This window comes from Lagopus muta, chromosome 5 (assembly GCF_023343835.1).
Source record: "Lagopus muta isolate bLagMut1 chromosome 5, bLagMut1 primary, whole genome shotgun sequence".
Classification (NCBI taxonomy): Eukaryota; Metazoa; Chordata; class Aves; order Galliformes; family Phasianidae; genus Lagopus; species Lagopus muta.
In genome coordinates this window covers 14971770-14998422 of record NC_064437.1, presented here as the reverse complement: position 1 = coordinate 14998422, position 26653 = coordinate 14971770, and the positions used below count along the sequence as shown (strand labels likewise).

General features: G+C 38.3%; 1 protein-coding gene across 2 annotated transcripts; it reads right to left on the bottom strand.

Moving 5' to 3' along the window:
- Positions 1 to 1316: 1316 nt before the first annotated feature.
- On the bottom strand, positions 1317 to 22368 carry ZNF326 (zinc finger protein 326). Of its 2 annotated transcripts, XM_048944135.1 has the most exons (13): positions 22185 to 22368; positions 21637 to 21711; positions 16283 to 16409; positions 13807 to 14212; positions 10994 to 11192; positions 10424 to 10458; positions 9431 to 9518; positions 7861 to 7975; positions 6554 to 6701; positions 6244 to 6343; positions 5568 to 5698; positions 4607 to 4702; positions 1317 to 2029 (listed from the first exon to the last, which is right to left on the bottom strand). In XM_048944135.1, the coding sequence occupies exons 1-13, from the start codon at positions 22198 to 22200 to the stop codon at positions 1868 to 1870; spliced, it is 1698 nt and encodes a 565-aa protein (XP_048800092.1). In that variant the 5' UTR covers positions 22201 to 22368; the 3' UTR covers positions 1317 to 1867. The 2 variants fall into 2 exon arrangements, with proteins under 2 accessions (XP_048800092.1, XP_048800094.1); XM_048944137.1 differs by lacking the exon at positions 21637 to 21711 and having other exon boundaries at positions 22185 to 22367.
- Positions 22369 to 26653: the final 4285 nt, after the last annotated feature.

Sequence of the window (26653 nt, the reverse complement as noted above, 5' to 3'; positions counted from 1 at the left end):
TAAAACTGGTGGACGGTCAGGAGTTGACATAGAGCTGGTACTTCATGAATGCAAAGGAAACTGGAAATGTCTCTTAACAAGAAACTGTAAATAAACATACCTGTGTATTCCCTCAGGTGCCCTCATCCGGAACTGCCCAAAACTGTGCACTTTGTTTCTGAGATTCTAAAACAAATGCAATCTCAGCTCAGTTTGGAATAACTCAGTGTGTGCACATCTTACCAGGACTGCTTATAATCTGGAAAAGGGATCTTCAATCTTTCCATCTGAAATCATTTCCATGCTTTATTACCATGCAGGAAATGGATTGAATGTTGTGAAACACTAGATACAGAAGAGACATAGAGCACTACTAAAAGTTCCTTCTAAAACTACAGAAAAAAGCAATTATGTCCACTATAATCAGCAGCTGCCTTTTAAAAAGTCATTTAGGCTATCATTTAATATGCTTCATAAATAGAATTGACAATATATAGAAAATCAAACGTTTTAGATTACCTGTTAAGTCAAGAATGCATAGGGTTAACAGATCCTGAGGTGACAGCAAAAATGACTAGAATAATAATAAAAAAAAAAAAGCAGAAATTTGGGCAACATCTCAGTTCTCTGAAACATCACAAAAAAAGTTGCCATGCTAAAACTCATGCCAGTTTCTAGAACAGTTCTTATTAAACTGTCTAGGAAGAAATCAGTGTCATCTTCTCATAAAGCAAGAGATCTAAAAACAGAACACAAAGATGAGCAATCAAGTGACCATCTTCTAAGGCAGAAGGGAGATTATATCCTAAGAAGTATTGCAAATGGGGATCTTATGCTAATCTTAAAAAGGAGAACAATTTTTAAGAGATACAAGGTGTACTCAGTTATTTCAAGCTTAGAAAAGCTTAAAATTGAAATAAAAATATTTTAAGCAAGAAATACTATTCAACCAACTGAAAGCTTGGCGTTTTTCAAACAAGCCATGCTAACTAGTAGCAAACAAATCCCACTCTCTGCCTTGGTCACATGCACATAGCAGTAGTTACAATTTAACATTCCTCAAAGGAAAGGAGCACAAACTGCCTATATGATAACACTTTGAAAAAAAATCCCCACAATGGCTGCAAGGAATTATGCAGTTATTTCTATCAGTATTGTCATATTTAGATGAAAAGGCTAGGTGTAGTCTGAATGCACAGAAAGAAACAAAAACTAACATCAAACAGTAAGATTAACTTCTAAATAATCATAGCATCCATTAAGAATTGATTCAAAACTTGTTTGGTAGGCTGCATGGGGAAATCCTTGAGATACTTAACTGTAGACACTTCAAACAGTAACATTTCTTACATGTTTTATTTCTACAAACTGGTACATTTTATCACAAAAAGCTACAAGGCATATTATAACACATATTCTATTATACAGAGTGCAATGCAGTTCCAAAAAAGCCACACTCAACAGCACAATTTTTGAAGTTTACTCTTTCTGTACTGAGGTAAACAGAAGCTTATGCCATACAGCATTTAAAATATTTACCCCCAGACCATCCTTCCAAATGATTAGATCAAAAACTATTATATCAAACTTTCAATGCACACATCAAAAATAGGAAGCTTAAAAAAATATACAACACAATGTTTAATCAGCTTTAACAGTCAGTTTGCTATAAAAAGCTCAACTAAAATAATCTTAATTTCATTTTAAACAAAATCAGAAACACAAGAAATTATATGAACAAGTTCTCCACAGAATGGAATGCATGCATAGGGTGGGGAGTCTTAACAATGTTCTTTTGAGTCTATTAAAAAGTCTTAGCCACTTTAGAGCAGAAATAAAAAGCTGTTTTGCCCCCCCTCCCCAATATTTTTTTCTCATTTTCTTGCATTTAATTATCTTCAGTGTGGTCTAAAGTAAAGTCAGTTTGCTCTTCAGTTTCTTCCTCCTCTTCCTCCTCCTCTTCTTCCTCACCCTCAGCTGGCTCTTCAGCCTTGTCTTCTTCTGTCTGCTGCTCCTGAGCCTGATCACTGATTTCAAAAGGATTTTCACCCTGAATGAGAAAATTTAAAACACTTTAAATATTTGTTCCAAACAAACTAAAACAACATTTATCATTTCAGTGACTGAAGTGGCACACAGAAAAATCTCAAGTATATAAAACACAAAATTCAGCACTCAGTAAATTAAAACTACATTTTTACACTTCTGAATCTTTTTACTAAATCTGTAGGTCTCTAGAGATGCTTCCTTTCCCCCAGAATTCAAATCAAATCTGAATACCAAAATAATCCCTCCTTTTCTTTATTCACTGCTAATTCCAAATAACCCTACCAAAGGCAAACAATTCCATAAATAAAAAAATTAAATGTGGAATTACACTGACTAGACTAAAACTCATTTCACTGCTGATCCAGAAAAATTATCAAGCAGATATCTTAAAGACTGCTCTGAATACATTGCCACCCTAGTAGCCTTTTTCCTCTATTTCATAGGATAATTGTGCACAAGATGTACCTCAACTTTCACTTCTTTCAGATGTTTAAACACTATGAATAATCAATAATAAAGAGTAACATGAAACATTAGGAGTTTCTTTGCCCTTTCACGTTTGAATAGCCGACAGAGCAACTCTGATGTGAAAACAACACCAACTTGCTACATCAGGATTCACAATTTTGCAGAGAAACTCAGAGTAATAGGGAAAAAAAAAGAATGCCTTTGCTCATTAAGATGTATCAATAGCAGTTAACAAAAAAAAAAATTAGAAGTTGTTGACTTCCAGCTGTGGTGTTTTTGTTTTTTTTTTTTGTTTGTTTGTTTTTTTTTTTTGCCAAAGGGATTAATGAAATTCATTGCCTGCCTTTCAGAGTTGTACCATCTACTCAACAGTCTCACAGGACTTCCCTGTCTCAAGTTTTTTCTTTCTACTCTGCATATGCAGGATACACAAAACCTTCTGAAATGGTGGGGTTTTTTTTGTTTGTTGGTGGTAGTTTTTTTGTAGGCTCCTCCGCCACCCCAATGGCCCATGGTCTTAAAACTGATTTCCAATTGTAAGCAGGGTTTACTCCACTCCAGGAAAACTACAGGCATGTAGTGGCTCATAAAGTGCTGGATAAGACAAACAGACTCTTTCAATCTGCAGTTCTTTATACACTGAGATAAGTATGAGGAGGAATTGTATTACCAGAAGCTGTACACATCTCACTGAGTGTATGTGTGTATAATGTTCAAGGAATACCAATGAAGCACTCTAGAAATGGTAGTGTCCTCCTTAGAAAGGTGATCTTGGCTTTATCTATTGACAAACAGCAAGTTTCCGTCCCTCATCCCACCAATCCCCCACTAGGGGGCTGTAAGAAACAACACACACACACATCAAACCATAAAAAAATACCAGCAGAGACAGTTGGAAATACACTCAAATATTTGAAACTGTGCTAGCTGGTTGTCACCTTTTCTCCTTCCTATAGAAGTCATCCAAAACCAATTTGTACATCCCATCATCCACAACTGCTCAAAGCATAACTAAATTTGATTATCTAGATTACAGTGAAATTCTGCATTGGCTCATACCTGTCATATTTCTGCAAGGCAAAACTGCTCTTTCTAAAAGAATCCATTGCTTAAGCACAAGGAAAGTTATAAGCCAATTAATCATAATTAACAAAAACAACCAACAGTGTTAATACAAAAAGATACATATCTGAACAGAGAAGAAAAGAAACATTTTTGCCAGAATGAATTCACCTGTATTTCTCAAGCTGTGAATTTGCAATGCAGGCTGCCAAGCCTTTCAAAGTTTTTTTTATCACAACTATTTCTGTAAACTTCCATAAATTCTAGAAATTATGAGGAATATTAGACAAGAAGCATATAGAGTACTTCACTACAAAGTGTATGAAGGAGTTTTTGCTTCTGAACAAGCATTTGTAAAGTGTTTTGTGTTCTATAGTGAGTACTGCGTAAAGATTCCGCTAATATTTTCCTAAAACTTGACTTCATAGAAATGACTGATCAAATATTGACCAGATTTATATAAATGCAAAACCAAAAATGTAACTGGTAAATCTGAAAGCGGTCATTTTTTCTGCAAATAAATGAAGTTAAAGCCTGTGGCCCCATGGTGCAGCTTGGTTCTCCTTCCCACCAGTGTGGGACAGGTGGTACTCAGAACTGGAACACCTCTGCAGATCTGCATTCAGCCTTGGTTGATGTGCTTGCTAGGATACACAGACAGTGTGGAATTAAAACTCAGAGATGGCTGTTCGGCTATGCATAGTTGTTTTCCCTGTAAGATGAGGTCTTGCCTCCTCTCTGATTTGTGTGTTCTGTAGAGACATTCAAGGCCAGGCTGGGCCAGGCTCTGAGCAACCTGGTCAGTGCATCCCTGTTCATGGCAGGAGAGTTGGACAAGTTGACCTTTGAAGGTCCCTGTCAATGACTCTGTGATTCTATGATTTAAGACAATGATGTGAAACTGGAAAAATACATTACAGTAAATTCAACATGTGAACAACCAAGATGGCAGAAACAGGAGACAGAGCACTGAGGTTAAATTCCATCCATACAGTGATGTCACTAATATTACAGATGACAGCATTTTATTTTCCTTATTCAATCTTACCTTCACATACAGCTCATATCGTGCCTTGACTATCGGATTATTCAAGATACTGGTAGCAGTAAGAACACTCTCCCTTTTTATTTGTTCTCTGTAGGCCTAGGAAACAGATTTTACGGTGAATAACTACTACAAACCTGTTCTAATTGCCACACATTTCAATTTGTGGTCTGTTTCTGTAAGGTAAAGCATGAAAGTAATAGAAGACGAAATGCTTACTCCTGGTATTTAAGTCCAAACTCCATAATAAACTGAATTAAGTTTGATAGCATTTAAGTCTTACACAACAAACTACAAACACTGATGCACCTGTCTATTCCCAGTTACCTGTTCTCACCTATAGACAACATTCATTATTTTTTTTTTCCATCACAGCCTAATACAGTTCATAATTATAAAAGCTCAAGAAATAAGTTAATTTGGAAATCTAACCTATTGTGACAACTGAGATCATTTTTCTATTCATGCTACTCTTTAACTCTTCCACCAACATTAGAAGCATATCAAACTGTAACAGGATCCAAATCCACACTGCTGCTAATTCTACACTACTCTCACCTTTTTCACATTAGAAGTATAATAGACAATCAAAGGAAAGACATCAGCACTGTTATCTTACTGGAAAGAAGTATTCTGTTCTATAGTTACAATTCCAATAAGATTCTGACACTCCATGGCAGCAAAAAAAAATAAAATAAAATAAAATAAAATCCCCTGAAATAAAAACTTACAGTTATTCCTAGTAACCTTCTCAGAATTCTCTACTGACAGCTATCAAGTACACCAACTTTTCATTAACTGTAGGTATTCAAATGCCAGCTATTTCATGAGACATTTACAAAGGGCATTCTAGATTTCTAGAGAAATAATGCTAGTACAGTTTAGAAATGACTTACTCTGCTCACCTACTATAAGAGTATATATTTACTATTATTTCTTTTTTAAGTAATACACCATATCTTACTTGTTTTCCTTTTGTGTGGTCAGGAGACTTTAAGTGCTGCTGAACAGAACTGTGCAGTGCAGGAACATACACACTGCAAGCACTGCAGTGAACAGTCTCAACTTTCATCATATGGTCATCAGCAGTAACCCCTGCCAAAGAACACATAACAAGTCATTAACATGAAATGTGTCATTCCAGACAACTGGAAGAGGGATTAGTTATTCTGTACCAGGAAAGTTAGGACTTTCAATTGTTAACCACGTCAAACTGAACCACAGGGGAATGTTCACGCAAATTCAGGCATCAAAACCAGGCTCGCTGAAGATAACATTGAAAGAGGATGTATTTCATCTGGATACTCCAATTCCTTCTCTCCACAGACTATATATAAGAGTCAGGCAATTATGTCTGATGCCTGAGGTTATAAAACATGAACATTACCTGCCTAATAGAGGAAGACAACATTACAGCAATCAGAAGTTCAAACTCTCTCCAACACCTCCTGGTTTTTAAAATCTACAATAACCGATATTCTTAATGCACATCTTAATACAACAAATAAACCTTGAAACCCTCAATTTTTCACAAAGCAGCTGAATCAGTTCTAGCCCTGATATTAATAGTTCATTTCCTTGTTTCTCCACAACACCTGATATGCACAATATGTGCTACCACATAAAGAGCATTTGCTCACCTTCCATGATATCTTTTTCAACAGTTTGAGCATTTTCTGTTTGGTTACTAGTCTGTTGTTTACGCATAGCTGTCTTCTTGAACTTATTCACCATACACTCCTACAGAGAATCAAAGAAAACAGTTATGCAACTAACATGAGTATTTATGTTCCAGTAGGAAGTTATGTTTGAAATATTACTCAGAATAATATCAAATTACATATAAGAATAACAATCAATTAAGCATACTTTGAAAACTAAATAATATATTCTAATTGCACTCTAATGTAAAAGTATTTTTCAAATTAAAAAAAATATATCTTTTCTTACATGAAGAAACTCCATCACTACTTTGTCAAATTTGGTTTGCTTCTGAATATGATCCAGTGTCTCCTGGTGAGCTGCACTCTCCAGATGGGATTCAATTTCTTTTTCTTCAAACGTTCGAAACTTGCAAAATGAGCAAGTAAATGCCATTCTAGCAAGAGAAATGCAAGAAATAATATCACTATTAAAGAAACATTCTTTCCTCAGAAGATTGAAGACCTCACAAAACTAATCAGAAACGGAATTGGAAAAGTATTCCTTACAAAAGCCTAAGTGGAAAAAAAAAGTCCAGTATCTTACCAATAAAAAGCGTATCTACTACAAGTTCCAAACACAAAAAAGAGCTACTCTAAGACCAATTACCTTTCTATGTAGGAGAAAAACTGCTAGACATTTTAAAGTCATTAGTATGCTTCACTGTAGCAAAACTGAGATAAGTTATAGAACTACCTACACATTTTTGCTACAAAACAGCTCGCTATACATATTCAAACTGAATGAGGTCAGTTTTATATCAGCTTAAGTCAGTATTAACATAAATTTGTTTAACTGAAATATATACTTCAAAAACAGTACCATTCTAAGCTGGTTCTCAAGTGTTCAGTGATGTGTTTGTCAGGAAGAGGTTAGTAATTCACATACTTCCTGATACAGTAGGGGTCAAGTGAATCATAAAACATCTTGGGTTGGAAAGGACTTTAAATATCACCTAGTTCCAACCACCCTGCCATGGGCAGGCACACCTCCCACTAGATCAAGTGGTTCAAGTCCCACCCAGTCTGGCCACAAACACTTCTCAGGGATGAGGTATCCCCAGTCTCTCTGGGCAGCGTACGCCAGTGCCTTACCACCCTCATCATGAAGAATTTCTTCACCAATTCCTAATCAAAATCCACTCTGTTAGAGAAACTGTTACCCCTTGTCCTCTCCCTACAGCCCTGAACAAAAAGTCCCTCATCTTTCCTATAGGCCCCTCTAAGTACAATAAGGCTGCTATTAGGTCTTCCCCCCTAGAGACTTCTCTTCTATAGACTAAATGACCCCAGCTCCCTTAACCTGATCATCCTTGCGAACCTCCTCAGGCCCTCTCTAACAGGTCCGTGCCTCTTTCTTATGCTTTGGGCCCCAGAGCTGAATATCCAGTCTTCTAAATCAAGAGATTTGGGTGCTGTTTATTTCTGCTTGTTTGTTGGATCTATTTTTCATTTAAAAACAGTCCAAAAGGTCCTGTCAGTAGCAAAGACATATCCTTATTATGTAAGAATAAGGCAGAAAAAACCAAAGCACACAAGACAAGTTACAACACAAACCTGTATCCATCGCCGTATTTCTCGCTGTTTTTTTCCCTTCTACGCCTTTGCTTCTCTCTTCTTGCCTCAATTCGCCGCTTTTCCTCCTCTTCACTTTTAGCTTCTCCTTTGGAATCTTAACATACAGAAGGATTTTAAAACATCACGTACCCCCCAAAAAATCCATCTTTCCAGGGAAAGCACCTGCCTTCCACATTTCTGCCACAAACACCCAAGGAATAGCGAAAAATGCAGAGAAAAAAAAAACCAAAAAAAAACCAAAATGGTTTGAAGGCCTATTTAAATGCCATAGAAGTTTTTTCCCTCCATTACAGAAGACAAATTAAAACATCTACTTCAAACTGTTCTAGATTACACTCATAAAAGAAAATTCAGAGTAAATCAACTCCTATTTTGTTGTGCCTAGTTATTAAAGGCCTTTCCAAGTAAGTAACCAGAAAAGGGCACAGAAAAAAGCACCAGGAAAAAAGCTTTGTTAAACAATCATCTAGCACATATGTAGGAGTGTAGACAAATGACTACAAAATGTTTCTGCAACACTGAAGACTTATAGACATAGATCTTTTGCAGACGTGTACTTATGCTTACTTCTAAAGCCTATATGCAGTAGGAATATTAAAATATTATTCAGTTAGTTGTTTCAGAGCAGTAAAAAAAAAAAAAAAATCACTTATTCTTCCTGTGCATATAATATATATAATACATAAAATATAATCTGTCTGCATCCAAACAGTAGGAACAAAGGAACATACAGCAGGGGAATATAAGAAAACTGGAGACTAGTGAAAAGCTCTGCAGGTTTAGAAATGTCACTGAGATTGAAAACATTTCTAATGACTAACAGTTTACCCTTCATTCCTGATGAACACTACATCTTATTGTTTTGTAGCAGAGTTGAAAAAATTGATCTGATCCAGACATGAGAAAAACTTCTATCCAAAATTGTTGGGTTCTTTTTATTACTATAAAAGTTCATTTAAAAAAAAAAAAAAAAAAAAAGGCAAATCAAAAACAATCAACACCCACACTTCGCACAGGCCTCAGTATTTCAATTTTACTTACTGTCTTACCACCAATCCCAGAAGCATCCAAAGAATCATTTGTTGTACTGTTTCTGCAGCAGTACAACATTCTGGGGAGTAAAGCCAGTATCTTACTCCTCAAACTCATAAACTTATGCACCCATACAGTTACAAGCTGAGGAAATAGAAGCCTGTGCCTACATACAAGCTGGTACCACACCGTGAGGCTCCCACTTTCCTTCAGTGTGCTTACACCAATTTTTAAGCAGTAGAAAAATGTATGCAATTTTTAAAATTCCTAAATTTGGATAAAGGATCCAAAATGAGAATTACAATGCAGAGACAAAATAAGCAATGGTTAGATATTACAAACCCTATTCTCCTCCATGGTCTAAATGCATAAACTCTGTTAAAAACAACGAGTCATGTTGTGCAATAATCACTAGAAGTCATACACACAAACACACCAAATCTATTCACTCAGTCACACACACACACAAAAAAAAAAAAATCTATAAAACCTTACCTGACAAAGCCAACTGACTTACCTCCAAAAGTCTGATACCCAACATCATAAGCATCTCTTGTAAAGTCTTCATATATAACAACTGCACCACTTGTATCCACTTCAATCTCCTAATTTAAAAAAACAAATATCATGAAAAAGATGCAATGCCATTCTAAATCCAAATAACAGTTTAAGTCACTTTAATTCAAATAATTTGTTACGTCTTCATTTTAATCAAATATGATAAAGTGTACAGAGTAACTACATATGGACTTAATGTACCTCAAGTACTTATAACCTCAAGTCATATATTAATCTTTAATACATTAATATATATATATATATATGAATTTATTTCATAAGCAAAATACCACCTTCTACACAAGCCTGACTCTCAACTCCAACTTATACTTTGTTGAGAATACATTAATACCTCCAGTCAACGAGAAGGAAACAATGTTTCAGTCTCAACACAGAGAAAAAGATAAATACCCTGAGCTTAATAATCACATTTCTTGTATACAGTTGCAACTGATGTTCCTGTAAGTGGGAACTAATCCATTGCACCTTACCAGAGACCATCTGTTAATAGTGACCTCCTTTCCATTCACTTTCTCTCCTTAATACGCCCATGTCTGATCTATTCTCACTGTAGTAGTTCCCATCATTTTCTACTTGAATTTCCTAACCCCAAGCAGGTCACAGGTATGTGAAATCAAGCTGACTGCCCATAACAATATGGGGAGTGTTCACATCATAGCTATATCACAAGAGTAGCCTGTACACCTACAAACACATTTTAAATTCACTTTTCACAAGGTATAGCACAAGCTATACCTTTCATTCAAAATCAGTAAGATTTTAGGCCACCAAACTGAGATAGCTTAAGATAAAATGGGAAAAAAAGTTTACAAGAACTTTCATAATTAAGAGCTTAGTTCTTAAATAACTCTAGGTTAGCAATTACCTGCATTAAGGTATGCTGTACAAACTTCTGAACTAATCAAACATTTTCCAGTTTGGAGAGTCTTACCTCTATAGTAGAATCCTGGAAAGATGACTTCATATCTATAAGCACAAAACAAGGAAGAAATAAATAATACAAAACTGCTGTTTAATATCACTATCAATTAATTTTAAAGCAGCTAAATTATTCAGAAAAAAAAATATTATCCTGCATTTAAGACAGTCTACATCTACAATTCACCATATTTTAATAGCACTAGAATTAAACCAGATATCCACACAAACAAACAAACCATACTTTTAGAAACAATCACTGCTATTTAACTCCAAAAAGCCAAGGAGGGAATAACTTTTTGAGACATGTTAGACACTAAAAATGATTTTTAAAAACTTGCTGAAATACAGCCTATGTTGTGTGCATCAGGTTTCTGTTACTTGAAATCCACTTTTCTAGTTTTCAGCTACATTGCTCAGAGCACCTTTCAGTGTAGGTCTTAATAAACTGCACTAGGCCTCTCAATAGTTAGAACAGTTACAAAACAGCACATGAAGACTTCTTCCTGAATATTAAAAGGAAATAATTGCTGATAATTAAGTTGTAATAATTTTTACTTAATGCTGGCTCTTTATCACTTACTAGATGACTTTTTCTGTGTCAACTTCAAAATAGGTTTTGTCATTTTGGGTTTCTTGATAAATGTCCCACCAGGTTTGTTGTATGGCTGTGGCATCATTTTCCTTTTTATTCCTCTTGCAGCAACTGCTGCAGGGCTGGGTTTGTTATGATAGTCAACAACAATTCCAGGTCTGTGCATTCCTCCAAAGTCTCCCATGTGCTGGAAATTCGTGAAAAAAAAGTATTAGTATATGACAGATAGACATAACAATTACTTGGCACAAGTGTTTACAATTAAACTGTAAACTAAAACGTGCATTCTGGAACAAAATGCAGGGGAAATTTAAGCTTCCAATTTCAATGTTTGTGCAAAGGCTGTGTGGGTGTTTGTCCAGTAAAATACACACACACATACATATAAAAATTGTGTTTCTGCTTATTCAGAACCATTGTCCAAGATGACGAACGTGCCTGTCAGTCTCAGCCTAGAATCTTTGCTTCCCTCTTCAGATTTTCTACATAAAACTTGTCCTTCTGTGAAAAAGCAGCTAACCAAATCATTTTCTCCTATACTCTAGTTGACAGCCATTAAAAAAAAAAAGACAAACTTCTTTATGCCCAATAATCAGCAACTGAAAAATTAATAAAGGTCATCCAGTGATAAACTTGAAGGAAGCTCAGTCTCTCTTTTAATTAATCATTCCAGGACGATGCATGACAGTGAATTCAAAAGTTGTGCTTTGTACAAAAACCATGCCAGCAACAGGAATGAAAATTCATTTGAAAAACTAAGCCTTTCTATCATATCTGAAATGCTCTAGAGACATTTATGGACATCTATTTACAAGAACAACCTCTCTGAGTAATCTGAAGAGGGAGAAGTTAGGCAGCCATTTTTTTCCCAAAGCGCTAACACTTTTCTTAACACTAGCTCAACTATTTGATTAATAAAGGGCAGAAGGGAGCCCACTGACTGGTTGGGTATATTGGATAAGCAGAAATATCCCCATCACTGTGAGAAGAAAATTACTGCTACACTAGCAAAGTTAAATAAACATGAAAATAACTTCAAACATACTTTCCACAAAATGTATGCCCATTTTAGTAGCAGATTTTAAATCACAAACTGAATGTACCAGAACAGGTTACTTGTCTTAATCAGAAGTCCATGCACAAGATCTCCACGTTAATTTATTTAGTTGAGATAGTTACAGAACTACCTAGCATGTATATAAATTTGACATGAAGTCAGCACTTGAATAATTTCAAGTACTTTTTTTTTTTTTTTTTTTTTAAACAGTATCTATTAAAGGTGCAATGCATTTTAAATATAGTAAGTAGTTTAGTTCTTATGTAATAAAGGACAATGCAGAGGCCCACAAAGATAGATTTTAAAAAGCAAAAACAAAGAAGAAATAAGGCTGCTTGGTCAAAATTTTGCACAAAACTTTCAGATCCAAACAAGTTCTGAAAGGATGGCATCAAAGTTTAGGAATCAAGTGCTTTCAGCTTGACAAGTAAAGAAATAAGAAGATCAGGCTATTTCTAAAACCATGCTACATGCTAGCTAGTAGCCATGTGCAACCCTGAGCTAAAATTTGAATATGGCAACTACAGTATACAAGAATGCTGCAAAGTAAATCTTCTGAAACAAAACCAACACACAATTAGGCACTTCAAAAAAAAAAAAAAAAAAACACATTAAAAATAAACAAATAATCTTCCTCTACACTTCAAGCTACAAACAAGTTTAACATTAAAGAATCACTTCCCAAAGAAATATGGCACACAAGAATTTTAAAAGTGAGGTTGCATCTGGAGGCACAGACAGAAAAGCACTCACTGAACCCTTTATGCTTTGAAATTAAATATATATATATCAAAATTGAGATTATAAAACCAGTGTAAAGGGACACCATCAACTTAAAGTTCATACTTCTGTCAAGATGATTTCTTAATTCTCTCCAATTTTTCCTCTAACTCATTTAACATCAAGCATTACTGCTCCAAATTGTCTGTGATCCACTACTTGTGTATGTTTAATACTGACATATTTTTTACATCCTACCCTGGAAGCCACTGAAAAAGTTACAACACAGCTGCAAAATAAAACACACAATTAGGAAGACTAGGAACATTATCTCAAGTCTGTGAAAGAATCTGATTTCAAGTTGATGATGCCCCTTTTAAATGATGCTCCAATTTTAAATGAGAATCATTGTAACAGCTAACCACCTACCTTCACAATTTCCTCCTCATCATTCCTTCAATACACAAGTCATGTGCATTTTTCAATATACAAGCACATGTTGAACATACTAAAGATTTAGCTAAGATTTTTACCTTTACGGGAAACAAAAACTACTCTAGCATTCACAACCTGGTTTTTATTTTTTGCATATACATTGCACCTTTAACCTACTCAAAACTTCAAATGGCTTTGAATTAAACTTTTACAATACTCAAAAATTTCCCCACCAGCAAGAAGGATGCTAGTGTTTACAAGGAAAAATGCAAGTCCTTTTAATCCCTTTTAGACCAAACCTATTACTTTTATCTTCACCTTTCACACAAAAGGAGAGATTTAATAAACCTTATCAACTAGTCTTCTATTACTCATTACTTTCGAAAGAGAAAGAGACTGCGTTCTACTTGAAGACAGCTTCAAGGGGGGTAAACAACATCATCAACCATGATAGTTTGCTTGGACAAAAAAAAGAGACAACGAAAACACAACACACTGTATTGAACAGTGTATCAATTGTATAGCAGTGGTCTTGAAAGGGTTTAAAAGAGTGTCTAGTGAAAAGAATCTGAAAAGATTCTGTACTTACTCCTCGGCCTCGGCCTCTGCCTGTTGATGGTCCTCCAAAAGCATCATAGTTTCTGCTTCCAAATCCACTTTCAGGATAAGCAGGCGTTCCTCTCCCCCGAGAGCCTACAGGTGCAGGCTTCATATGGGGTGAAGAAAAACTGCTGTAGGAAGAGTAACTCTCTCTTCCTCTGTCCTCCATAAACCCAGGCCTCAATTTTGAACGGGAGTAAGGTGCTTCCCAGCTAGACCCGCCCTGGTTTCTACCTCCGAAAGAGTCAAGGCTATTCCGGTAGGAGTTGTCAAATCGACCACCATAACTACCTCCGAAGCGGCTTTGTTCGGGTTCATTATAACCATAGCCAGATCTGTACAGATCTCGCCCACCCAGAGAAGACCCGGAGTCGTAAGACTCATAAGGTCCAAACCTGGAAAAGTTGCACAGTGAGGAGAAAAAAAAGTAAGCTTACTAAAGTTATACATTTCAAAAGACAAGTTATCAGTTGACATTTATCAACTAAAATCAATTTACTACTATACTGGTCTGTACAGTTGTGTTATTGTTTAATCTTGATTAGGGCTGGGCAAATGACACTGTGACCAGATAGAAAGCTATCTGAGCCATTTTTGCTACAAGGAATTCTAAAGTTCAGTATGCATGAACTTTGCTTAGTTAAAATTTTCGGCAACATTTGCTAAGATACGATTAGAGCCCAGCCCTAGTCTCATGACAATAATCACCTGCAGACATTCACAGGCCAGTCAAACTCTCCCTTCTTCAAAATCATGCCCTCATAGTTTAACAGTTAAACAGCAGTTAAAAGGTGGCTTAGCTCTCATCTGAGAGAAAAACTTTTTTTTTTTAGTGGTACAGTTGTGAGTCTTAAACATCCCAGAACTCTGATTTTAAAGACAAATTAAGTGCTCTTCCATTCATATTAATACTTTTTAGAAATCTCCTTCCCTGTAATATTCAGTATCCCATTAAAGGTTCACCATCTTCAATATACATGTATCTTTTGTTTGCAGACCATTAAGTCTAGCAACTCAGGATTTTTGAAGTCTATCACAATCCATGCACTGTGAACAAAAATACAGCCTTTGAAATTTCACAGTAACAAAACAAGAAGCTGAAATCTTTAGCTATTTACTAAGAGTTTGTTTTACTTTAGGAGACAGTCAGGCTGAATATTATCTGCATTTGTAACCAGTTGGAAGGGAAACACATAGTATCCCTGCAGAGTTACAGTAGGTGATTCAGCAGGAGCTGGGATAGACAACCCCTTGACTGTTAAAATACAAGCTGGAACAGACTCAGTGCCTGGATCTACAGGAAACTGAACACCTTCATTTTAAAACATCTTGTAGAAGACCCAGAACTACACAGAAAATGACACTATCTACAGAAAGAGTCCATGCACAATATAAACGTTACATGGCAAGAGATATTTCCATGTTCAAAGTCATTCAACATCAATCATATGCAGATTACTGTATGGTAGGTACAGCTCATTCCTGATTCTCTGCTCAGACTTTCAAGTCAATCTTAATGCTCATCAGTAAACAAATTAAACTGAACTAAAATGTTTAACGGAACCATGCAGCAAAACAACATTTCTCCAGCCTACCTACTTAGTTCTGTCCTTGCCCAGTGGCACTGCAGTGACTACAAAGAGGAATCATAGTGTAGGCTGGCTAGAGTCGGACAAGAATTCAAAGGCGCATACAAGAAAACCATCAGATTATCAAAGTTTTCTTCACGTGTTATTTCCTCTGAGATAGAATCACTACTCTGGAAAGCATGCTTTTTTGAATATGATTCTGAACCCTAAATCAAATCAGCTGCTTCTCACTGGTTTTTTTGGGGGTGTTTTTGTTTTTGTTATTTAATCCGAAAGAGCAACAGGAATAATATCCTAGCATTAAATACACAACTTTAAGACCACTGCATCAGAAAATTTATTTTTAGATCAATCCATCTTACAAAGCGGCCTAAAACAAGCACACAATTTTGAGTGTAATCAGTACCTGCCAATTAAATAATCTGGACATGACTTTCAGATTCAATACCAAGATCATTTGAGCACGCCACATTCAAACCAAAGAGCACATATCCTAAATGTTCCTTGAAAACGGAATGTTGATAGATTCAGTCTAAGGCACCAAACCAATTAGGTCTAGTCTGCTGTCAGAAACAGTATGTCAGGCCAATCAACTACGAATTACTAACCATTACAAAAAAATAAAAAAAAATCCATTTTCATTCAAAGAAACATTGTTTCACTGTCAAACATTTCCACAAAAGTGTTGATTGTTACAATCTAGCTTTTACAGTTTAATATTTGCCAGTAGTTAACAAATACGAAGATTCAGAACAAAAGTGTTCATAAAAAAAATCATAACAACATGCCTCAGGAACACTTAAGTTAGAGAGCAGAATGATTTAAACTTAAAATTGGATTTAATCAATTATTGGGAGAACTGAAGGATCGTTTTACCTGTTACCACCACCACCACCTCCTCCGCCTCCACCTCCATGACTCTCCATCCCATAGGACTGGTTAAGGTAAGAGTCCATGGATCGTGGGCCACCATAGCCTCCATGCCCATAATCACGGTCCATGTCTAAAAAAAGAGCAGAAAAATGTTTATTAAGAAAGCAAGAAAGAAGTCTTACTTAGTAGTCTAGCTTATATTCTTAAATAAACCATTTAATTTTTGCCACAGTGCTTACAAACAAAATACCAAACTTTCAGTTGTGAGTTAATTTCAATACTGTGCTGAGGGAAGCCGTGCATCTTTGTCATCGTACAAACACCTCTTAATTGAAGTCAAGATCACTTTTTTCCCAGTAGATCAGCTGGAGTTTGGGCACAAATTAAATTAAGAGAACTAAAATGAAGAAGCTTGATGAAAACATCAGAAGTCAGCACAGAATGATGACCACTTCCCACTGTCTAGTACACACAGCTCACAGACACCTGGCCATACAACGCCACAAGAAACACATGTTGACAGAGGTGCTAGTTCAAGCTCACAGCGCATACCATGCTGTTGTGCAGACACTGTATGTAGGCTCCAGTCAAAAGAATTTTCTCCATTCTAGCACCAACAAAAACCCACCACAACCAGCACAGAGTTGCAGCTGACCAACTCCACAGAGATGGTTGTATTTTATAGCTGAACTGACGTCACTTTATGACATCTTTGTATCTTGTAAGGAAGTCAGGCAAAAGAACCAAGATTCTCCCCAGCATTGTAAGTGCTCTGTAAAAGCTCTAAGACAGTGCCATAGAGCTGCATAACAAGCATGATCCAGCCCTCCCATAGCATACACCATTTTGCTTCAGCAGCATCTGAGTGACCCAAACTGTTTCCCAGTGCTGACCAACACTAACATCTGGCAATAGCCTGTCAAGTCAAGCCTCTTAGAAAAGGTAATGCAAAGAAAGACAGTCAGCAAACGCAGGAAGAATAACTGTATAACCACAAAAAGATCTGCCCAGTGACAAGAGTAGTTTCTACATTTCAAAATCTCCAAGTTTAAGACAGACTTTTCCAGAACAGGACAATAAGTTCAACTGAAGCAGTAAGAAACATTCTCCATTTAAAGAAACACAATAATTCTGTGCACATCAATTTCACAGCAATAACAGTAGCAATGAATTAAGTATATACAATATTTCCTGTTTGTAACTTCTCATTACATCAGAACAATGTTGCAAGTTACTCTCTTACATCCCTTAAGAAAGGAAACTCTACAAGTAGCATTTATGTGATTATCCCACTGTTACACAGATATTCTTAAAGAACTCCTCCTCCCAAAAAATGCAGATTTCTTGTTGCTGTTGTTTTCTTTCAGTGAGCACAGGCACTTTTCAGAAAGTTAAGGATGATAATTCTAGAACTTTGAAGTCATACTGAATATTCCCACATTTGGAGCTTACAATAAAGACACAGCAAAGTAGGAAAAAAAGCTGCTGAAAACACTAATCACGCATCACACAACATCAACTTCAAGCGTAAGAAGTTAAACTAAGGAATCCGATAGGACTTCCAATGTAAGCATCCAACATTCCTCCCACCCAGACTTACTGCACTGCCTTTCCCTACACTGTATGATTTAACAGGGAGTTGAAAGAAGTACAAAGATGTGACATGCAGTGACCACCTGCACAGCTTCCCACTACAGGAAACTGGAAGTAACAAATGGAAAAAACTAAAACAAAAACCCACAAATTGGATGCTTTCTCACAAAACAGATGTTTAAGTTCCAGAGCTGCTCTTTGGCAGGATGTTCTGAAAAGTTGCATGCATTTCCATGGTACAGAAAGTTTCTAAGCTACCAATCAGGCTAGGCATATAAGTATATCCAAGAAGTACTCATGTTACTCATTCCACATCCCCAAGTGGACAGAGCGACATGCAGGACACGGGCAAGGCAAGAAGCAGCCAACTCTTAGACCCGGTCTAAGAACAGGTGCTTTTACCATCTTCTTCCATCTTTATCATTAGCTGCTCCAGATTGTTGAGCAGAATCTATTGTTCCAACCACTGGCCTCACTTGGTCATTCTGCCAGCTGCAAACTTCACCAAAGAAGATTTAGAACATTTATGCTTCGTGCCCAGCTTGGCAAAGATATTGCATACAAATAACAAGTGTAATGCTTTTTCAAGCACTGAGCTCTTCCTCACTTTGTGTTCTCCAGATAGGCTTTATCCTAAGAGGTGAAAGGGGGAAATACAGAAGCCAGTAAATATTATCTGCACATAGCCAAATATGAATCATTTGCACAGCTTTGATTATTACAGTCTCAACATAAATAGCCTGTGAGTTCACAAACCTGACCACACCAACATCAATATCCCATTGCACCAGTTTTGATTCTCCTGCTTTCTAAAGCCAGCCAGCGAGCATAAAAACAACCGCACAGAACAATTTTTTCAGCCTGCAGCCTGCTCCCTGATCTCTGTCCTGTTGCATCAGCAATCATCACCAGCAGAAATGCACAGAGTGAACTATTCAAGCAAAAAGGGAAGATATTTCATGTGCTAAGAGAACATGCACTTAAATGCTGGGGGAAAAAAAACAGCTGGGAATTGTATTACTTATTATTTAACTTTAAAGAGTAGCTGTTTAGAAAGGAAAGCTTCGAAGTAGTATTGTATCTGCGTATCTATGAATATTTCCAAGAGAAAAAGAAGGAAAAAGGAAGTGGTTCGCAGTCACTCCTAAAGTTTAAAAATAAAGAGTAAATCTCTGATCCGATGAAGTCACTGACAAAGTATCTGAAACAGTTTGATGGAGGAATGCATCAGGTTTTGGCATCAGCAGCCTCATGCACAAATACAGCTGGATGAATGAGACGATGAGATAAAGTACAGGAATAGAAGAGCAAACAACAGTTCCACTTCCCATTTCCAAATTATATTTAAAGGTTCTTGGTGAAAGGGAGAAAAGTTAAAACAAAGGGGGGAAAAAATACATTACCTCTAGGATTAAAAAAAAAAAAAAAATTGGGTCACTAAAAGGCAAGTTCAGTTTACAAATTAAAATGTCCGTGTACATGTATTCCTTCAGTTTAAGGAAAGAAAAATGAAAAAATGCCCAATCTAGTGGATGATTTAAAATTGCTGCAAGATGATGTCTCATTATACAGCAAAGAGAAATCAGCTTTCCTCAGGAAGAGAAGTAGGATGACAAAACACGTAGTAGATAAGAATAAGGTTCCATTGGTACAAATGACTCTAGGAGACAGAGATGCTTGTAAAGAAGAAAATAGGATTAGAGGACAATGAAAATGTTCACAGCACAAAGAAGTGATATAGTTTGCAACAGCATTATCCACATGGAGCATGTAAGAAGGGAGAAAGTTCTTGTAGTAATGAATAATGAAAAGTTTCAGTAAAACTTAATCCCAATAATCTTAAAACAGTAAAAAACAATTATAGATCTGAAATAAAATCTACTTGCCTATAATATTTTTCATTTGTAAATCACAGTAACTACAACAAGCTTAAGGGTTCACAACAATGCAACAATAAGCAGCATTTTTTCCATTGACATCTTATTTGTTTTTTAATACTTTAAGATCACAAACTTATCATGAGATATAGAAGATTTAATGCATTATTAAGTCCCATGTAAGCCAAGGCACCATGTATATGAATGTTAGGATTTAGAGCAAAAGTCATTTACCCCTCCAGATTACAAGGACAATAGTTACAGAAACCAAAATATTAACATCGTCATAAATTTTATTTGACAGGCCACATCACCCATGTCTCCAACCAAACCATCAGCATGGGACAATGGCAGAATCACAGCCATCGACAGCCACCCAGTGAAAGGCATGCTTCCAACCGGCTACAAATTTCCAACAGGAAGAACTCAGCCAAGACCCAGGCAAAGATGAAAGCACTGAACATTCATCCTCTGTTGCCATCTACTGGACCCCCTGCAAAATAGGCCCTTAGCCTACTGTACAGAATCAGGGTAAAACAAAGGTTCATTCATTTCTTACTAATGTATATACAATGCACAAACATTAATGTCAAATGTTTAAAGCTGCATACATCATAATTAACTTAATTATTATAAGTAACGTACAGCTTAATTATAACATAAGAAGGAGTATAGCAGAGGTACATTGAAGCAATATTCCAATTGTACAATATGCGTTCCATCAGTTACTTCTCACAGGATGAGCCTAGGTTCATTTTAATGCTACTATCATCAGATCTCAGAGAAGCAGGTTCTGGTTACTGACTACAGTTAACATTTGAATAAGATGTTAAAAACTGCCAATTAAGAACCTTCTCTACAAAATATCTAAGGGAAATTTAATTAGGGATTCATACAGAAATTTAAAAAAAAAAAAATAGGGCCAGAGCTTTTCATTATTTTTTTATTTCATTCTGAAGACAGATAATTCAGAAACAGTATTACTGGCAAAAGAGCTAAGACTCAAGGAGTACATCATAAAAACAATCATATGCAACCAAAGATGCTTCTGTAATCCATGTTTACTCCACATAACAGCCAGCGAGTGCATCAAGAGATCCAATAGTAAATAGTTATTTGGTGATATCTGTAAATGAAGCTCAGGTACAGTTTATGGCAAAAGTTTTATATTAACACGTTAACAATTTCTTGGTACTTGCTTGCATGCTGGCATGAAATGTCAATATTACTTGAGTCTTACTGAACTCATAACCTCACTCGTCTAACAACTGTGCATTGCTTTCAGCTGTACATATGCAATACTTTGATAACACGTAAACAAAGGCTAAGTTCTGCTCTATCACATTTATTTATATGCTTTCTGTTTTCCTTCCCAAACTTGCACGGTAAGTTCAAAAAAATAAAAATGTAGCTTCTGCTTTTCCCCACAGCTGTATAAAAGGAGGAACCATCCCCAACATCAATATGATGGGATGACGGTTGGATAAGACAATCTTAGTAATCTTTTCCAACCTTAAGGATTCCGCAATCCTTAAACTTCATCGATACCCTTTTCTTTTCAATATAAGTTACAAGAATAAAATATAGCAGTCCATAAGAAAGCAGATAACTGACTTACGCAAAAAGCATAGTCATAAGAAAATCTGTATCCCCCCATCCCCGTTTCTTGAACACCTCAGCTCTGACTGGGAACGTGCAGGAGCCCATGTTGACATGCCCAAGACGAACATCAAGCCAGCTATCCTCCTCCAGAACACAACATCTGCAATCATACCGCGCCACGTATTTCTAATAACCCTTTATTATTATTATTATTATTATTTTTTGTAAATACTGACTGTTCAGCCCCAACGCTTTTTACAGGTTAGATTTATTTATAGCTCATACCTGAGACTGACCCACTGGGCATGTTCACACCACAATGCATGGGGGTATCTGGGAATCTCCAATCTCTGTCTTCAGCTGGAGAGGATGGGTCAGTGAGAATGACTTAGTGCTTAGCGAGAGCTGGAGGGGAGAGACAGGGAGCCGCGGCGGAGCGGCTCTCTCTCCTGTCGGACCTCCGGTCTCCTGACACGGCCCCTCACGGAGCTCGCCCCGAGCTCCCCCCGGCCCGGCCCGGCCCTGCCCGCGCCCCCGCCCGCCACCCGCCCGCCGCCCGTTCGCCCCCCGAGGGCCGCCCCCTCCCGCGCCTCCCCCACCCGCCCGCGCCCCGGGAGGCCCTCGTCCCGCGCAGCCCTCCCGCCGCCGGCCGCCGCCACAGCTCCCCCGGCCCGGGAGGGGCGGCGAGGAGGAGGACGAGGAGGTGGGTGGTGGTGGGGTTTCGTCCTGCGCGGAACAAAGCGGCCGCTGCCATTTTGAGACGCAGCCGGACCCCGTGGCAGCAGCGGGGACGGCGGCCGGGCCCTGCCCTTGATCTGGGGGTGCGCTCTCACCTTCCCCGTAGTCCATGGCGGCGGCGGGCCCCGCTCCCTGCTCCCGCACAGCTGGCGGCCGCGGCGGCGGCTCCGGCTTCTGTCAATGGCGCCTTCCACCACAGCGAGGCGAGGCGGGCCCTGCGCGCGGCAGCGGGGCTACGGCGAGCGGCGATTGGCCCATGCGCGACCGTCACGTGAACGGCCCAGCCTGAAAGGAGGAGGTCCGTGCCGGCGGCGGCGCTTTATGAGTGCCGCGCGCGGTGCCCGGATCTGCGGGGTCATGCGCGGGGCTGCGCGGCCGCCATGTTAGGTGCTGGCAGCCGCCATTTTATGTTATGGCAGCGAGCCTTGTCGTGCTTGGAGGCGAAGCGGGGTTATCAGCGGCGAAACAGCCGCAACTTTGCCACGCCTTTCTTCTCCCTAACATGTCTTCGGCCTTCAGTGGAAACACGAGGGCTATGGCAGAAAACACTCTCCTCCGGCAATCTGATGGGAGTGAGCACCTGGAGCTGCTTGCCAATGCTCCACGCAGTGTGGTGGGGGGCCCTATCCCGTGGGCTATGCTAGCTGCTGCTTTGTGCCAACGTGTGGCACAACTCATCTCAGCAGTATCTGACGTGCAGCTTGGTGATGTTACAAACCACCAGCACAGAGGCGTTCGCGCCGTCCCCTTGTTCTGCTCCTGCAGCGGCTGCACTGCCCTCGTGTGTTGCTGGCCCTTGGGAGTGCCTCAGGCCTTCCTGGGGTAAACTGGTGAATAGCTATGAATAGTAAACACAAGTAATCCCATGTTGAAGCGTAGCCCTTCTTGGGCACTGATATTCCTATTTAAACCATCTCCTTCCCTTCAGTGAGCCTAACATGTATCCAGTTTCTCTAAATCCTAGAAGGAGGCATTTATCTTACACAACAGGCTGCGTGGAAACACTGAAACAGGGCAAAGGTAAACGCAGACTTTGTTTCAACTTAATTGCAAGGCACCGCTGCCCTTCTCTTAGCAGCCAAGAATTTCAGGGTTTGTATAAATAAATAAATAAAAAGAAAAAAATAACTTTGCCCCAGACATGTCGTCATGCAATGAAAAATGGGTCTTGTATGAGGATCACACGCTGAAAAACATTTCATTTCTCTATGTTTTATACATCTCTGAAAGCATGGAGGGGAAGACTGTAAAAGCAGCAGTGGGCACATCTGACACAGAAAATCTGGGGCTCTGGTTCTAAGAACAAGTTATAGTCATAATTTCTGGTTGTAATGTCAAGCAAATTCGTTATCTCTTTATTTCTTAACTTGTCAGGGAAAAGGAACTTATTTCATTCTTCAGTAGATGACAGGCTTGGATCAAAACCTACAGTTCTGCATCTCTCAAGTAATAAAAGCCTCACTGCAGGAAAGGAAGACTTGACTCACCCATGTCCAGAGTCCAAGCTTTTTATTAAACGAAAACCTGGGTCTGGTACAGCAGTCAGACATTTTCCCTCCCCAAGCTCTAGATGGCAGCAGATGCGAAGTTACAGGCTTAGGAAGCGGCTGAGTGAGGAGCGCTGTAGGCTGCGGATTTCCTCGATGAGCATTCTGCTAAAGCTCAACTCCTGGCTATTCCCCATGATCACGGGAGAAATACATGCAGATAAAACTGTCAGTCCAATCCAAAATATGTCTTTCCTCTAGCCTCATTGTTTACTTCTCAGCCAAAAATACACTTGGGCAAAGCAGTGATTTCTAGGGCCTAACACTCCATACACAGGTTTGTTTGTACACTCATCCATTTATATATACACTATTGTGCAAAATACATGAGTTTCTTGCATCCTCCCTTGCTTACAGCTGGCAAGAGCAGCTGACACACCAGAATGCTGTGATACCATTCAAGAAGACCTGGACAGACTGGAGAGTTGCACAGAGGAGAACCTGATGAGGTTTACCAAGAGCAAGCATAGAAGTACCTACAGAGAACCTCCTTTAGCAGGGGTTGGATGTGATGATCTCTTCTGGTCCCTTCCAACTCCTGCAATTCTGTGATTCTGTCTCATCTTTGCAACACAGATTCTGACTCTACTAGACACTGTCTGATCTATGGTCTTGTGTTTGTGAACAGGAATGAGCAGATGAGTGCACTGATGTACAGTACAAGGGGTTTTGCTACAAGGCGCTTGCAAAGAGGGCCAGGTGCTTCTTATCTCAGCGAGCTTGGCACAAACATTGTGTCTTCTCAAGGAACAGTATACTTGAAGATTTTTCCCCATGCAAGATAATGTGTGGGCACAGCTGTATACACTTTTCTCTGTGCTAAATAACATCAAGGTGAGCAATTAAATAAATCCACATATGTGCACAGAACCCAAGGGCATCCAGGTAACAATTCAGTACAAATGTAGTGAGAATAAACTGATTTTCCCAGGAGGCCTGAAACTTGCAACAGTCAAATTTAAGTACCACCTCTGCTTGAGTAATTCTGTGCATGCTGCAGGATGAGTTACTAAGGAATGGACTAAATGGATTCTCATCCATTTCCACTGAATCTGGCTGGACCAAGTGAGATTGCTAATGTAAATTCTTTTGAGTAAGCAGCTCTGAAGGGAGGACACCATGCAGAATAGATAGATTTGTGTTCACTGGAAGGATGTCTGTCTAATGGTTATTTAAAATAAACACAAAGATCCAGAAAACTTGAATTCAGCTGGATCAGTTATTCCTAAGACTATTAAAGGCAAATGATTTAGCTGTTGCCCTGCTGTAAAACATACTGAGGGATTCAACAGAAGAAACTCTCCAGTAAGCTACACAAGATGAAGAGACTACCGCATAAATGACAATTGGATTTAAAAGGGAGTGCCTGAGGGGAAATGCTGGGGTTGAATAGGAGATTGATAAGATGATAGAGAAATTATTATGTATGTTCAGGGGAAAGACCAAAGGCAAGGAAGTAAGAAATAAAGTTATGACTCAGGGGTTTAAGGAGCAACCACCATCTCTATGCACCTAGGAGAGAAAGGATCTCCAAGGTCCTACAGTTCCTTACTTTCAGTTACTCTTAACTATCACAGAACTCTAAAAGTCTTCTAAATTCCTGGTGGATAGGACCAGAGAGCACTTGCAGGATCTACTGCAAATTAGTAAACAGTACCAAGCATTTGCAGTGCCTGTGCAGATCTTCATAAATACCTCTGGACTTGAAAGGAGACCAAACATTCCTAGAAATCCAACACAACCAATCCGGTTTAATTTCAGGAGTCGCTTTTAGATGTATAAGACTGGCTAAACTGTGTCCGGACAGACAGAGAATGTGTCTGAGAAGCAGGACAAAGGCATGTAACAGTCTCCATTTGTAGGACATGCTGTGAAAAGAAGCATCTGTGAATCTCTCCATTATTCTGCTAAAGAACATTTGTTCTGTGACTAATTCATCTGAATATTTACTCGTTGGAGCATCCTGGAAAGTAAATGCAGTAGGAGCTGCAAGGAAAATAGGAGGCAAGAAAAATCAAGCAGAACACTAATAGTAGTAACTGCCATTCCAGTTACAAGAATACACACTTATCTTTTTCTTATTGCCCAGCATCACAGGGTTAAACCTCTATATTATGTTACTTATGTTACACTAAAAATCAGGCTAAAAAAGCTTAGATACAGTGCCCCAAGAAATCAATTATCATTGAAATCAGCACAGACATTTGTATGAATTTCAGGAAGCTGAAATGAATTGGGCCCATGCACATATTACATGGCAAAGTTACTCAGAAATTGCATGCAACACCCAAATGTTGTAGTAAGAATTGTTGCTATCCTATGGGTCGTTTTATCATCTGAGGAAGTTAGAGATAAAACTGATGGTTGTTATGGGGGATAGCAGTCTGACAAAGAAAAGAGGGTACATGAAAAAGAGAACATCCAATGATGAAAAACTTTTCTTACACCAAATAAACACTCCGGACACCAGACAGAGGAGTGAGGGTTTTCACATGCAGCCCTGAAAACACACAGACATACTTGGGCTTTTAATGTTATTGCCCCAGAAGCAGAAACTTTGGGAGAAGAAACTGGATGCGAGGGTAGAGTGTGGCGGTAGCAGGTATAACATACAAGTCTTTGGATTCGATACAAACAGGTCAGCAAAAGCGTATTATTTTAGACTTAATTATGATCAATGGCCCACTGTTGCTTTGAGTCTTTTTAAAACAAAGGCTCCTTCTTTTCTCCCTGCAGGAATCCAAAAAGGAAAAATCTAATCTAAGCAAAGCAAAACAAAATGGAGACATAATAAGAGAAAGGGAACAGAACAGTATTGTACTTCAGTAGTTCCTGATGATCCAAAACATGAATGTTTCACTTCAGTGCAGAACCTCCCTGTGCAGTCCTGTTCTTCTCTTGAATTCATGTTTTGCTACTTCCTTGTGTTTGTTTTGTTGTGTTTTGGTGGATTTTTTTTTGTAAATTCTTCAGAGTAGTACAGGGATAAGAGAACAATCAGTGATTTATCCAAGCAC